This window comes from Aplidium turbinatum, chromosome 1 (assembly GCF_918807975.1).
Source record: "Aplidium turbinatum chromosome 1, kaAplTurb1.1, whole genome shotgun sequence".
Classification (NCBI taxonomy): domain Eukaryota; kingdom Metazoa; phylum Chordata; class Ascidiacea; order Aplousobranchia; family Polyclinidae; genus Aplidium; species Aplidium turbinatum.
The window spans coordinates 47,139,693-47,152,043 of NC_137472.1; the positions used below are offsets into that span (position 1 = coordinate 47,139,693).

Consider the following 12,351-nt stretch of genomic DNA (forward strand, 5'->3'; position numbering starts at 1 on the left):
CCTGGAAATTCCCTACAATGCCTGACAACCCCTGAAAGTGCTTGACAACCCCTAGATATGCTCCACAACCCCCCGAGAAGCCGACAATGCCCGACAATGCCTGACAATGCCTGACAATGCCTGACAATGCCCGACAATGCCTGACAATGGGTATTTAGAGGTACCCTTGAGAAATTGTGTTGTGCTGTTAAACTTGTGTTGAAGTTGTGAGACATTGTTTAATGTTAAGGATAAAGTAAGTGTTGAACTTGTGTTTGCTGGTGGTGTAGCCTCATTAAGTGAATTTGGTTGAATGCACCAAAGTCAGCATAATTATTATCTTAGATCTCGTGTTACCAGTTGTAAGAAAATGTCTGAGCAGTCTGATACAAGTAACAGTGTAGCTGTAGAAAGTGACAATGGGGCCGTACTCGGTGTGAGTTCTGTGGCCAGTCATTCAAGTGTTAGTGAGCCAAGTGGTTCTGAAGTGACAACTGTGGCGAATAAACAAGTGTCTTCATCCAAGGAATTGTCCTTGCTGATGAAAGGATTTCTAAGCGTTGAGAGAAAATTATGCGAGTTCAAACATGAGATGTGGACTGCCATTGGTCAACCAGATGCCGATGAGTTGGTCAATGAGCTAATCGAAAGATGTGAGTTGGCAATGACAGATGCCAAGTTCTTGTATGAGAAAATCAATGCTGGTACTAGTTTTTCTGATTCGGCCAAATCTAGAGCCCAGAGATACTGGAATAGCTTGAATGTGACTTTAAGTCAAGTGAAGGAGTTAAGTGATTCTAGAATTTCAAATAACATGAGAGATGAGAATCAGTCCCATGTTCAAGTTGTCACTAGTCCTCAACCGGTCGTAAATAATCATGAGGAGCCTAGGGCAACAGTGCATTTGCCAGATCCTAGTGCTAGTACTTCATACAGTATTCCACCAGTGCAATCCCCAGTGAGAGTTGAGAGTGAGCAAATCCCCATATTCCCAGGTGTCGCTGCCCCATACATGCGGCCTCCACATCTTGGTGTTGCTCCTCCAGTGACATTAGATAAGTTTAGTGGTAATGTGATGGACTACTTAGAGTTTAAACGTAAATTTACAAAATTTGTAGAGAATGTTTACCAGGATGATGATGTACGCATGTCATACCTGCAATCTGTGTGTGTTGGAGAGGCAGGTAGGGCAATTCGTGGCCTCGGTGGTCATGTGAATAGAAGTATGGCTTACCAGACAGCGTGGAATCGCTTAGACCAAAGGTTTGGCAGTCATGACCTTTTGATGGCACAGGTGCGTAATGAGATGCTTAACGGACCTGTCATCAAGGCATATGATTCGTCAGCACTGAATAGTCTAAGAGACAAAATGTTTGAGTGCGAACAGAGTTATCTCAGTCTTGGTTGTTTAGATAGTTTAGACAGTCATGAGGTAATCCATAAATTGTTCAGTCGCTTGCCTGAACAACTTCAAAGGGATTTTGTTCCCTTGTACAGAAAGGGACAAGGTAGTTTTCGTCAGTTAAGAGAGTTGGTAGATAGTGCTGCTGCGGACGCTGAGTGTGCTCTTGGAAAGAAGCTGTATCAGCTGGACCTCAAACCAGCTGGAAGAGCAAAAACTTCCAGAGACCAGCATTCCAGTAGTCATTTTAATAAACGTGTAACAGTAAGTGCTGTGAAAGAAGTCCACTCAGGTTTACCGAGGGTAGAAGGAAAATGCTACATATGTGATGGTGGACATAAACTGTTAAGCTGTGCTGTTTTTAAACAGAAGTCGGTAAATGAAAGGAATGATATTGTCAAAAGTCTCAAGTTGTGTTTCAACTGTTTGTTACCAGGTCATCGTGTGGGTGATTGTTATTCCAAACAGAGATGTCAAGAGTGTGGCAAGCGACACCATAGCTTACTGCACTTTCAGAGACATCAAAGAGAGGTGAGGAGTGTTGGTGACAGTAGCCCTGAAACTAATGACAATGTGTTAGTGGCGTGTAACTCTTGTCCAAGTTCTGTTGATGGACTGGGCAGGAAATTGCATAAGTTGGTTCCTGTAAGAGTGTGGCTGCATGATCCAGCAAAGGCTGTGCATACTTGGGCCTATATGGATGAGGGGTCGGAAGCAACTTTGTGCACCCGTGCACTTGCTGAGAAGCTTTGCGCTCCTTTGTCCAAGGCCAATGTGAAAATATGCACGGCTAATGCTGTGTCAGAAGCTTCGTGGCAGATGAATAACCTGCATATAAGAGGAGTTGACGAGTCAGAGGTGTTTCAAGCGAACAGAGTGTTGGTGCAGGATTCCATCGTGAATGTAAGGTCTAGTATCCCCACCAATGAAGTTGCGAAAATGTTTCCACACTTAGAAGATTTGTCATTCCCTAAGATGGAGGTAAATGAAGTTGAATTGTTGCTTGGTCAGGATGTGCAAAACGCATTTCGTGTTACTGAACTGCGTTATGGTGATACTGACCAGCCATTCGGCTTTCATACGGCCCTAGGTTGGGCTTTGTGGGGAGTTGACAAAGTGACGCCCGGTTGTTACTCTGACCAAGTATGTGTTAGTTTTATCAGTGAGTTAAGCCTGCCAGATGAGTCTTCCCAGCAAGTCTTGCAGATAATGGACCAAGATTTCAAGGACCTTGACCTTCCCCAGAATGCTTGTCTTTCACGAGAAGACAAACGTGCGGTCAAGATTATGGAAGAGTCTGTGAAGAAAGTGGGAGATCACTACCAGGTAGCGTTACCATGGAGAAAGGACAGGGTAGATCTCAAAAATAACAGAAAGTTGGCAGAGAAACGTTTAGCTGGTTTAAAAAGAAAGTTAGAGGCTGATCCAGAAGTGTGTCAAAAATATTGTGAAAAAATGAACGAAATGATAGAAAATGAGTATTGTGAACTTGTTCCATTGACTGATTCGCCTCCAGAAGGAAAAATCTCGTATGTCCCACACCACTGCACATCATTGTTAACAAAGTTTCGTGTAGTTTTTGATTGCAGTGCGAAGTGGAATGGTTCTTCTCTTAATGATGGGCTTCTTCAAGGCCCAGATTTAACTAATAGTCTTGTAGGTGTTTTGATGCGTTTCAGGCAGGAACCCATTGCTGTTGCGGCAGATGTCAAAGGCATGTTCTTCCAGGTTTTGGTAGATGAAAAGGACCGTGATGCCTTGAGGTTTCTTTGGTTCCCAGGCCATGATCTGACTCAACCTCCAGCTGAATACCGGATGAGGGTGCATCTGTTCGGAGCGACTTCATCGCCATCAGTTGCTGCATTCGCCCTACGAAGGACAGCTGAGGAGAACTTCACAAACTCTGGTCAAGACACAGTTAAGACTGTTTTTAACAATTTTTATGTAGACGATATGTGTAAATCTTGTACAACTGTGCAAGAGGCAGTGAGACTAGTGAAAGAACTGCAAGAGCTTTTGAGTAGTGGTGGTTTTAAATTAACAAAATTTCTTTCCAATAACAAGCAGGTTTTAAGCTCAATTCCATCCAAGGACCATGCTTCAGGCGTTTTCGATTTGGAGCAACGTGAACTTCCAACCCAGAAGGCTTTGGGCGTCTACTGGGATGCTGAAAGCGATAGTTTAAAGGTGAAGGTAAATATAAAAGAAAAACCGTGTACTCGACGAGGGCTCCTATCAATGATTTCGCAGACATACGATCCTCTAGGGTTTCTCCAACCATTCATGTTGCCTGCTAGGAAATTGTTGCAAGAGGCCTGCCGCTTGAAATTGGCGTGGGATGAACCTTTACCGGTCGTGGGGGGTGGGAAAGATAGTTGGGAAGAATGGGTGCAGGCACTCCCTAGTTTAGAGGCAGTGTCTCTTGCAAGGAGCTTTAAGCTCCAAGATCGTGTGGTTGACTACATTGAGTTGCACATTTTCACTGATGCTTCCACCACTGGGTATGGTGCATGTGCTTATTTACGTATAGTATATGTGGATAATTTCATTGATTGTGTTTTTGTGATGGGGAAGTCCAGGATAGCTCCCTTAAAACCCGTTAGTGTTCCCCGATTGGAGCTTACTGCTGCTGTTCTTGGTGCTAAACTTGGTAAAATGATTTGTAGTGAATTAGAGTATTCTTTGAGTAGTGTTGTGTTTTGGACTGACGCCACCGTAGTTTTAAGGTATTTGCATAATTCTACCAGTCGCTTTCAAACGTTTGTAGCTAACAGACTGGAATTATTACATACTCTTACGTCAGTGCAGCAATGGCGTTACGTGCCCACCGACCAAAATCCCGCTGATATAGCGTCGCGCGGTATGGCGCCCTCTAAGGTGTCCAATGCAGACATGTGGTTTTGTGGTCCCGAATTTCTACGCGCGCGCGAAAACGAATGGCCAGGACAGCCAGATTTTGTGAACAATATCGAACAATGTGATGCTGAAGTGAAGGTTTGTTCCACTCAACTGTCTGATCCATCAAGTGACTCGATCCATCGATTGCTGCGGTACTATTCAGACTTCAGTCGTCTTCGACGCACGTGTGCCTGGTTATTACGTTTTAAGAAGTTTCTGATGTGGAAAGCTAAATCAGCTCGTGATGCTCCCAAGTGTGGTCTGTTGAGCATGGAAGAATTAACAAAAGCTACGTCCGTGATCATCAAAGCTGTTCAAGTTGAAGCCTTTTCCGACGTGATGCAGACGCTTTACAATCACCCAAGTTTTGATGCCCCGTTTGTCCCAGTAGAAGAAGCTCAAATAAAGAAATGTGCCAATTTGAGAACTGTTCAGTCGCTCAATCCGTATCTTGTCGATGGGGTGCTTCGCGTTGGCGGCCGTTTACAAAGATCTCCGCTGACAGATGAAGAAAAACATCCCATTTTGCTCCCAAGTGATCACCCAGTTACCGCTCTCCTAATTTTGACGTGTCATCAACGAGAAGGACACATGGGAACCCCTCATGTGTTGTCTTCGCTAAACAAAACCTATTGGATTCTGAAAGGAAGATCCACCGTGAAGAGAGTGCTACGTTCGTGTCTAAATTGCAAGTTTTGGGTGGCGAAAGCAGGTCAGCAACAAATGGGTCATCTGCCTGCTCACAGAGTGACGCCGAGCCCCCCCTTCAGCGCTTGTGGGACCGATTTAATGGGTCCATTGCATGTGAAAATCGGAAGAAGCTATGTGAATCGATATGTTTGTCTTTTTAACTGTTTAGCCAGCAGAGCTGTTCACCTCGAAATAGTTCAATCATTGGACATGACTGCGTTCATACAAGCCTTTCGAAGATTTTGCAACAGAAGAACAACCAAGGTTCGTGATGTTTACAGTGATAATGGTGGCAATTTCGTTGCAGCTAATCGCGAATTGAACCAATGTATCAAGCTTTGGAAAAGCAAAAATTTTCAAGATGCCATGTTGCAAGAAGGCATCCACTGGCATTTCGGGCCTCCTCTGGCCTCACATCAAAACGGATTTACTGAAGCCTTTTTCCGTATTGTCAGGAAAATCTTTCGTTCGGTTGTCGGAGAAGCTACACTAGAAGAATTCGACTTACTAACCTTGGCAACAGAGGTTGAAAGAATTTTAAACAACAGACCAATTACCAAGCTTGCCGCGACCCCAGATGATTTAGCAGCCTTGACCCCCAGTATGAGCCTTACTGGATCGTTATGCGAAGGAGTTGCCCCAGGTGTGTTCATGAAGGCTGATGCGTACCGCAGATCGTGGAAAAAGACACAATACTTAGCAGATGTATTTTGGGATCGATGGTTACAGGACTATTTACCGCTGCTGCAGCCACGCCAGAAATGGTTTGGCACGTCTCGTAATTTGCGCCCTGGTGATCTTGTTTTAGTTGTGAACGAATCGGTCAAGCGTGGATGTTGGCCGAAGGGTGTGGTCGAGGCCGTAATGCCTGACAGTAACAATTTGGTTCGAAGAGTGAGAGTTCGAATGGCTCACTCAACCCTCGTAAGAGATATTCGTAAACTTTGTTTGTTAGAGGGTTTCGCTGACGAACAGTAAGTTTCTCATTTCGTGTGCATGTTTTGTTTAGTTTACTGGTGTATTTTGAATTGTTTTTTTTGTTATTTAGAAGCAACAACGACGTTTAAGCATAATGTAGAGGCGTACTTGAGTTTAAGCCTTTCATTGATACGTTTAGCTACATCAAGTTTTATGTAATTTCAAAGTTAGTCGTTGGATAGTCTGTATTCGTACTCGATGTCGTGATCGCATTTGATTTCGACTTTCGTGCTCATGCACGGTCTGCTATTTGTGTTGTCTTCGCTTGCCTGTCGCCTACTGTACTGTTTGGCAGTTGCTCGTGTGCCAGTGTCAATTTATCTCTTGTGTGGCATCGTCCTTAGTTAAAAAACGTTCGTTAGCAACTTACGTTTTTGTGGGGAGAATGTTGAGGACGATTCCTATCATTTCATGTTTGCCCCTTTTTGTTTACAATTTATTCTTACTTGAACCTGTGTGACAATGTAGCACAACGAAGTTGCTGATCTCTTGTGCTTTCTTTTTCATGTGGTGTTCGGTCGCAAGGTGGACGGTAAGAAAACTTTAGTTTAAATTGCTTCCTATTAGTTATTTACTGTTAAAATTATGCTGTTTATCACTTGTTAATTACTTTCTGGTCAAATTACAATTTTCATGCTGACTGTAGTTTTTACTTGTGGTGAGAGTCAGGCTAGACTGGTAGGTTAGCGATAAAAACCAGCCATCCACCGAGCGGGATGCTACAACTCCATTTCAAAGATTTGAAAGATAAACTGCTGAAAGATGTAGTTTGCATATGGAATAAAGCTGGTCTTCCAGTGCTTAGCAAGCAGAGAATTGAAGCGAAGTTAAAAGACGTGGTAGAGAAGTACAATAGGCTACAACAAGAAAGAAGGAAATGAAACAATGAGGTTAATCAAGAATGGTTACAGAACTTGTTCGATATATGTGCATGCAAGCTCGATCTCCGAAAACCTGTTTGTTTTTCAAAAGAAACTCTCTTGCAGCTGTGAACTCGAAAACCAAGTACCGTACAGGAGAAAGAAATCGCTTTCTTGAAAGATCAGCGAAAAAATCAAAAAATGTTTATCGGTGGCATAGATGTCGCCCATGCAGAAAAGGCTTTGGAACGGGAAAATCATAAAAGGAGGTGGGAAACGAGCAGTAAAGTTGAACAACCGAGCACTTGTGGCACACAATCTGCCAAAGCATCGGCACTACTATGTTCGAAACAGAGAAAAAGAAGTCAAGCAGTTAGATATCTACACAGTAGGATAGACTCTGATGGGAATATGAATCGGGAAGATGATAAGGAATACGAGCCTCTGAAACCAGCTGTTGGGGAAAAAATGTACAAGAAAGTACATTCTTTTTCAATAAATGATAGAAGTTGTGTACTTGCTGATCGTAGGATGACTTCGGTACGCCAGCAGTCAGATCTTATGAGGTCGGTTCGTGGAAAAAATTAAATATCTGCATCACCTTGGACAGTATTAGGCTATACCACCAACGACAAAAATCTTTGATGGAAAGTGAAAACCTTCTCAACTCAGCTTCTGCCATGCAGTTATGTTATGATGGGCGCGTTCTTGATAAAATAGATCGATACGTTTTCTTGGGCCAACTTGTTGATGATAATGACATGAAACACGAAAGTGTGCTTGCTGTTAAATCTTTTCCCAAAAGTGTGTCGATCACTGCAGAACTGATTTTTGACACCATCATCCAGGAGGCTTGCAGAGTTCACCTATCCCAAGTATAATCAGTCATGGCTAGAGATGTAAATGCAAAAAAAACAAACCGTGTTTTTTTTTTAAAAAACGTGTTTTTTTTTCAAAAAAAACTTGGGCCAAAAAAACATTCGTTTTTTAGTTTTTTTGTTTTTTTTCATATTTTTCTGGAAAAGTTGCAAATTTTTTACAATTTGCAGTTTAGTTTCATTACAATGCTCTTGAAAAACTTTAAACTAGTAAAAATGGTTTTATGGTTGTGCTGAAATTCCCAAGTGTTTGTGCTTGGCAGCAGCGTATGTTTTTTGCATAGTCCTACTTGTTTTGCTTTCTTCTTCATTCTCAGGCATGTTTGTGGCAGTAGACCTGACAAACATTGAATTAATGCAATTTGATGCATGACATAATGTAGCTGAGTTAATTTCTTTTTCTTTTTATGGAAGTTAGCCTACGATGTTAGTATACCGGGACTGGTTATTCTTGTAGCCTACACATTCAATGGGTTGACAAAATTTTGGCAAAAACAAGATGGCAGTATTCAGAACACACATTACCTTGTTTGTGGTAATTTACTAATGGGGCATTCCATTTATAATCAAACACCCCTTGTAACCACTAGTCACAGATTTTGCTTATTTTGACATATTTTATACATACTAAAAAATGATGAAAATAGCAAAAAAAAAATTGAAATATCTTCATTGGGGGCCGAGATAGAGCACTTTGAATTTTCGGCCACTAGTAGGATTTTGGGAGCTGAGCACAGCCATTTTTTCATTTCGCGCCTTCATTTTTTGGCAATAGCTCTTTACCTTGAACGATTTTCATAATGAAAACATGCATTTTACCAATTTAAGACCCAAGGAATTCATTTTTGCACTTTAAATTATGCTAAGATGAACATTTTAAATGGTAATTTAGGTTTAAAGTTTTTCTTATTTTATTTTTGATACGCTAACTTTGGGGGAATATTTCGGAGCGTTGGGAAAAAGGTGCAAAAAAATTTTTTTTTCTTTGAAAAAAGCAATTGAAGTATAATACTTTTACCAAATTTGGTTGATGTACTTTTGCATAAACCAAAATAATCAACTTAGAAAATACCAGTAATTTAACTAAAATTGTTATGAAGAAATGGCTATAAAGTTAAAACATAGGACTTAGAGCACATCAAATGCTCTTTGAACATCTTTTACAAGTGTATTTGAGGACAGTGTATCCCTATTGCCTTAGTTCTGCTTTATTTTATTCCTTTGTCTTAAACTAGAACAGAATGACAAACTCAGTAAACTTATATGTACCGTACCATAAACATTGCAAGAGATCTCAATACAAACAACACAAACAGAAATCACTTGATCAACTTTTAAGGTTGGCTGCATCAATAGCAGTTTTTTAAGTGGTTGATTAAGCCAATTTTTTGATTGGGTAATTAAGAATCAGTTTTCACAGTACACAAGTATCTACATTCTACAAAAGGTCATTAAAAGTTTGTTCAATTTTCTTCAAGTCTTCTTTGTTAATTACATAGTTGCGTCCAGATATTGTTACAGGGCTAGGAGATGAAACAACACATAAAATATTCTCACAAGGAACACAGCAGAAATCATCCCTTGGCCAATAGAAATATTGAGATGGTCCATGAGGTGCCATGAACTTGATGTTGACATCTCCTTTGTCCTTAAAAACTTCTTGCACCATGCCAAGTCACCAATATAAATCATAATTATGTGAATGCAACATAGTCAAAGAAAGGCAGTAGCTTCAAAGAATTTGTGTATTCCAGTAAATTCTTTATCATCACTAATCCTTTTACATGCAATAGTGTGAGAAGATTTTGGTTCAAAATAATGAAAAGATTGTGTGCCATGTACATACCTTTCTATTGTGTCGAATTCTTTGAAGTGCATTGCTTTGAATTTCAAAAAACTGTATGCCTTTTATGTACTCTTTACAGAATTTCATTAATGCATCAAAATCGAGAATTTGGTTTGTGTAAGGTCTTTGAAAACTTGCTCTAGTGGCCAATCGTTTCACTGTGCCTCCTATTCCATCACAAGGAGACTTACCATGACTGGTGGCAAAAAAAAGTCTAGGAGCAATCCATTCCAAAATCAGTTTTATGATACCGTAACAGAGGTTAAGCAAGTTTTTGTAGTTTTTGTACTGAGCTGCATATCCATAAGCAAAATATTCGATTTTCTTTATTTTTTCGTTTAGTTGAAGATGTACAAAAGTTGTAATTTGTTGAAAAACTTTGTAGACAAATCATGCTGTATCATGGCACAAATCATCTGAAATAAAACACATGGATTGTTGGATCCGGCCACCCTCGGTAATAGGGACATCACCGGATTAAAACTGGACTACTACTACTAATACTACTGTTGGACAAATTTATCTTCAGAATTCTTATAATGAAATGCCACTGGATGTATTGAGCATTGACTTTGATTTCAGTGGAATGATTGCACTTCATCTTGAGCAACAAACTTGTAGTTTTCTGCAAAATCCAAAATAGCAATGTACAGCTTTCAAAGTTTAGTGTTTGTTTGCGTTCTGACAGATACTTAGCTATGCAAGAGTGTGCTGTAAGCTTGTCCACTGCTTGTGTTAGAATGTCTGTGAAAGATGATGAAGAAACTAAAGTTTTTAGAATTGATCGATCAGTGGACTGCCAGTGCGTACAAACAATGTCATCTTCAGATTCACCTCCTAGCTTTTCTGTTAAAAATTGGTGTAAAACTTCTCTTCCAGGATAACTTTCACATCTATGCACCATGCACATCTTATTTTCTGTGTTACATACAATCATGGACATAAAATCTTTGTAATTTTGAGTCATATTAGTAGCAATACATAGTAAGATAGTGTTCTGGTGTTGTGTACACACACAGACTGAGTGTGTACCACTATGTGAGACGTTAATACACCATTTAGGGCACAAGTGTCACAAAATTTTGATCAGACTAGCTGTGTGATATCAGCTGACTAATAAAACATTGGTAATTTGACACATCAAAAGTTCATAGAGAAATGCACGATAATATGGCGGAACCCTACAAATATTGTGACAAAGCATCAGTTATGTTTCAATTATATTCATTTTTTTGATCATATGGGTTGATATTTTCTAAGTTGAATATTTTGGTTTATGCAAAACTTACATCAACCAAATTTAGTAAAAGTATTATACTTCAATTGCTTTGTTTAAAGAAAAAAAATTTTTTTTGCATATTTTTCCCAACGCTCCGAAATATTCCCCCAAAGTTAGCGTATCAAAAATAAAATAAGAAAAACTTTAAACCTAAATTACCATTTGAAATGTTCATCTTAGCATAATTTAAAGTGCAAAAATGAATTCCTTGGGTCTTAAATTGGTAAAATGCATGTTTTCATTATGAAAATCGTTCAAGGTAAAGAGTTATTGCAAAAAAATGAAGGCGCAAAATGAAAAAATGGCTGTGCTCAGCTCCCAAAATCCTACTAGTGGCCGAAAATTCAAAGTGCTCTATCTCGGCCCCCAATAAAGATATTTCAAAAATTTTTTTGCTATTGTCATCATTTTTTAGTATGTATAAAATATGTCAAAATAAGCAAAATCTGTGACTAGTGGTTACAAAATTTGAAAAAATCTGATGATTATAAATGGAATGCCCCTAATGCAAGCTATTGCCAATAGCTTGTTTAAACATGTTTTTCAACTGATAGCTTAACAACGATGTATATGCTTTATGGTTCACCAAATGATTCACCAAATGGTTCACCAAATCAAACGTCATATAAAAACCGTTATGGTCTACTTAACCTAGCTGGCATCTTACGTCATGGAAATTGCTAGAAAATGTCCAAATATTGCACCATCGTTCGTAAGACCTGATGAAACATTGCATCATCACCTTTGAACACCTGTTTGAATTGCTTGACAATGTTTCACTATTACGTCACATAGCTGTTTACGTGAGTTTGAGATATTGAAATTTATTCTCTCATTCTTGAAATTGTTACTTGGAAGTTGGTCGCATATTTAACTGTTTTGCTTATTGCTTGAATAAGCTGGACAAAATTTCCGTCTTTTATCTAAGTAGTTTGTTGCAGTGACAAGTTTGAGTGGTGTACGGTGTTGCATCCCAATTTTGACAGCCAGGTGGCTAATTTTACAGAAATACAATTTTGAATAGACGGTTTCAAAAGAGTGTTTCTTCGGTCATTACATACAGACGAACGGATTCGGTAATCTTATGTTACAATTTTCCCACGAAGAGATTATGGTTTACCGCTGTGACCAGATAGCTTATCTGAGTTGCCTTTTATCGAATGCTGGGTACTTCTAGCAGAAACGTTCTTCTGTATTTACTTTTTTCTGAATAATGAAATTGCTCTTATCTTCAAATACTTTATAGGCCTGGCATATTACATGTTAATCGGACACTTCATTCCGTCAATCTCGGTGACCGGGCCTGCGTCAGTGATTCAAAGCCTCTACAAGTATGCGAAACTGCCAGGATCAAGCTCTTCAAGATGTTTTCCCAGTCCGAGGATAAAGATTCAACCAAATAAAATCATTCTTATCACAAGTGACCTGTTTATTCTTGCCACTAACCTAGACGGGTGCAACCTAATTCGTACCATGAACAATTCGTACCATCAGTTTGTACCTCGAGAGAAAAAAATTCAAAAAAGCCGAAGCCGCTGATC

The 12,351-nt window shown here is 39.7% G+C and overlaps 1 protein-coding gene across 1 annotated transcript; it reads left to right on the top strand.

Moving 5' to 3' along the window:
* Window positions 1-349: 349 nt before the first annotated feature.
* LOC145766450 (uncharacterized) lies at window positions 350-5,947 on the top strand. The gene has a single exon (XM_082578168.1). It carries the CDS (start codon window positions 350-352, stop codon window positions 5,945-5,947), a length of 5,598 nt encoding a protein of 1,865 aa, XP_082434294.1.
* The last annotated feature ends 6,404 nt before the right edge of the window (window positions 5,948-12,351 follow it).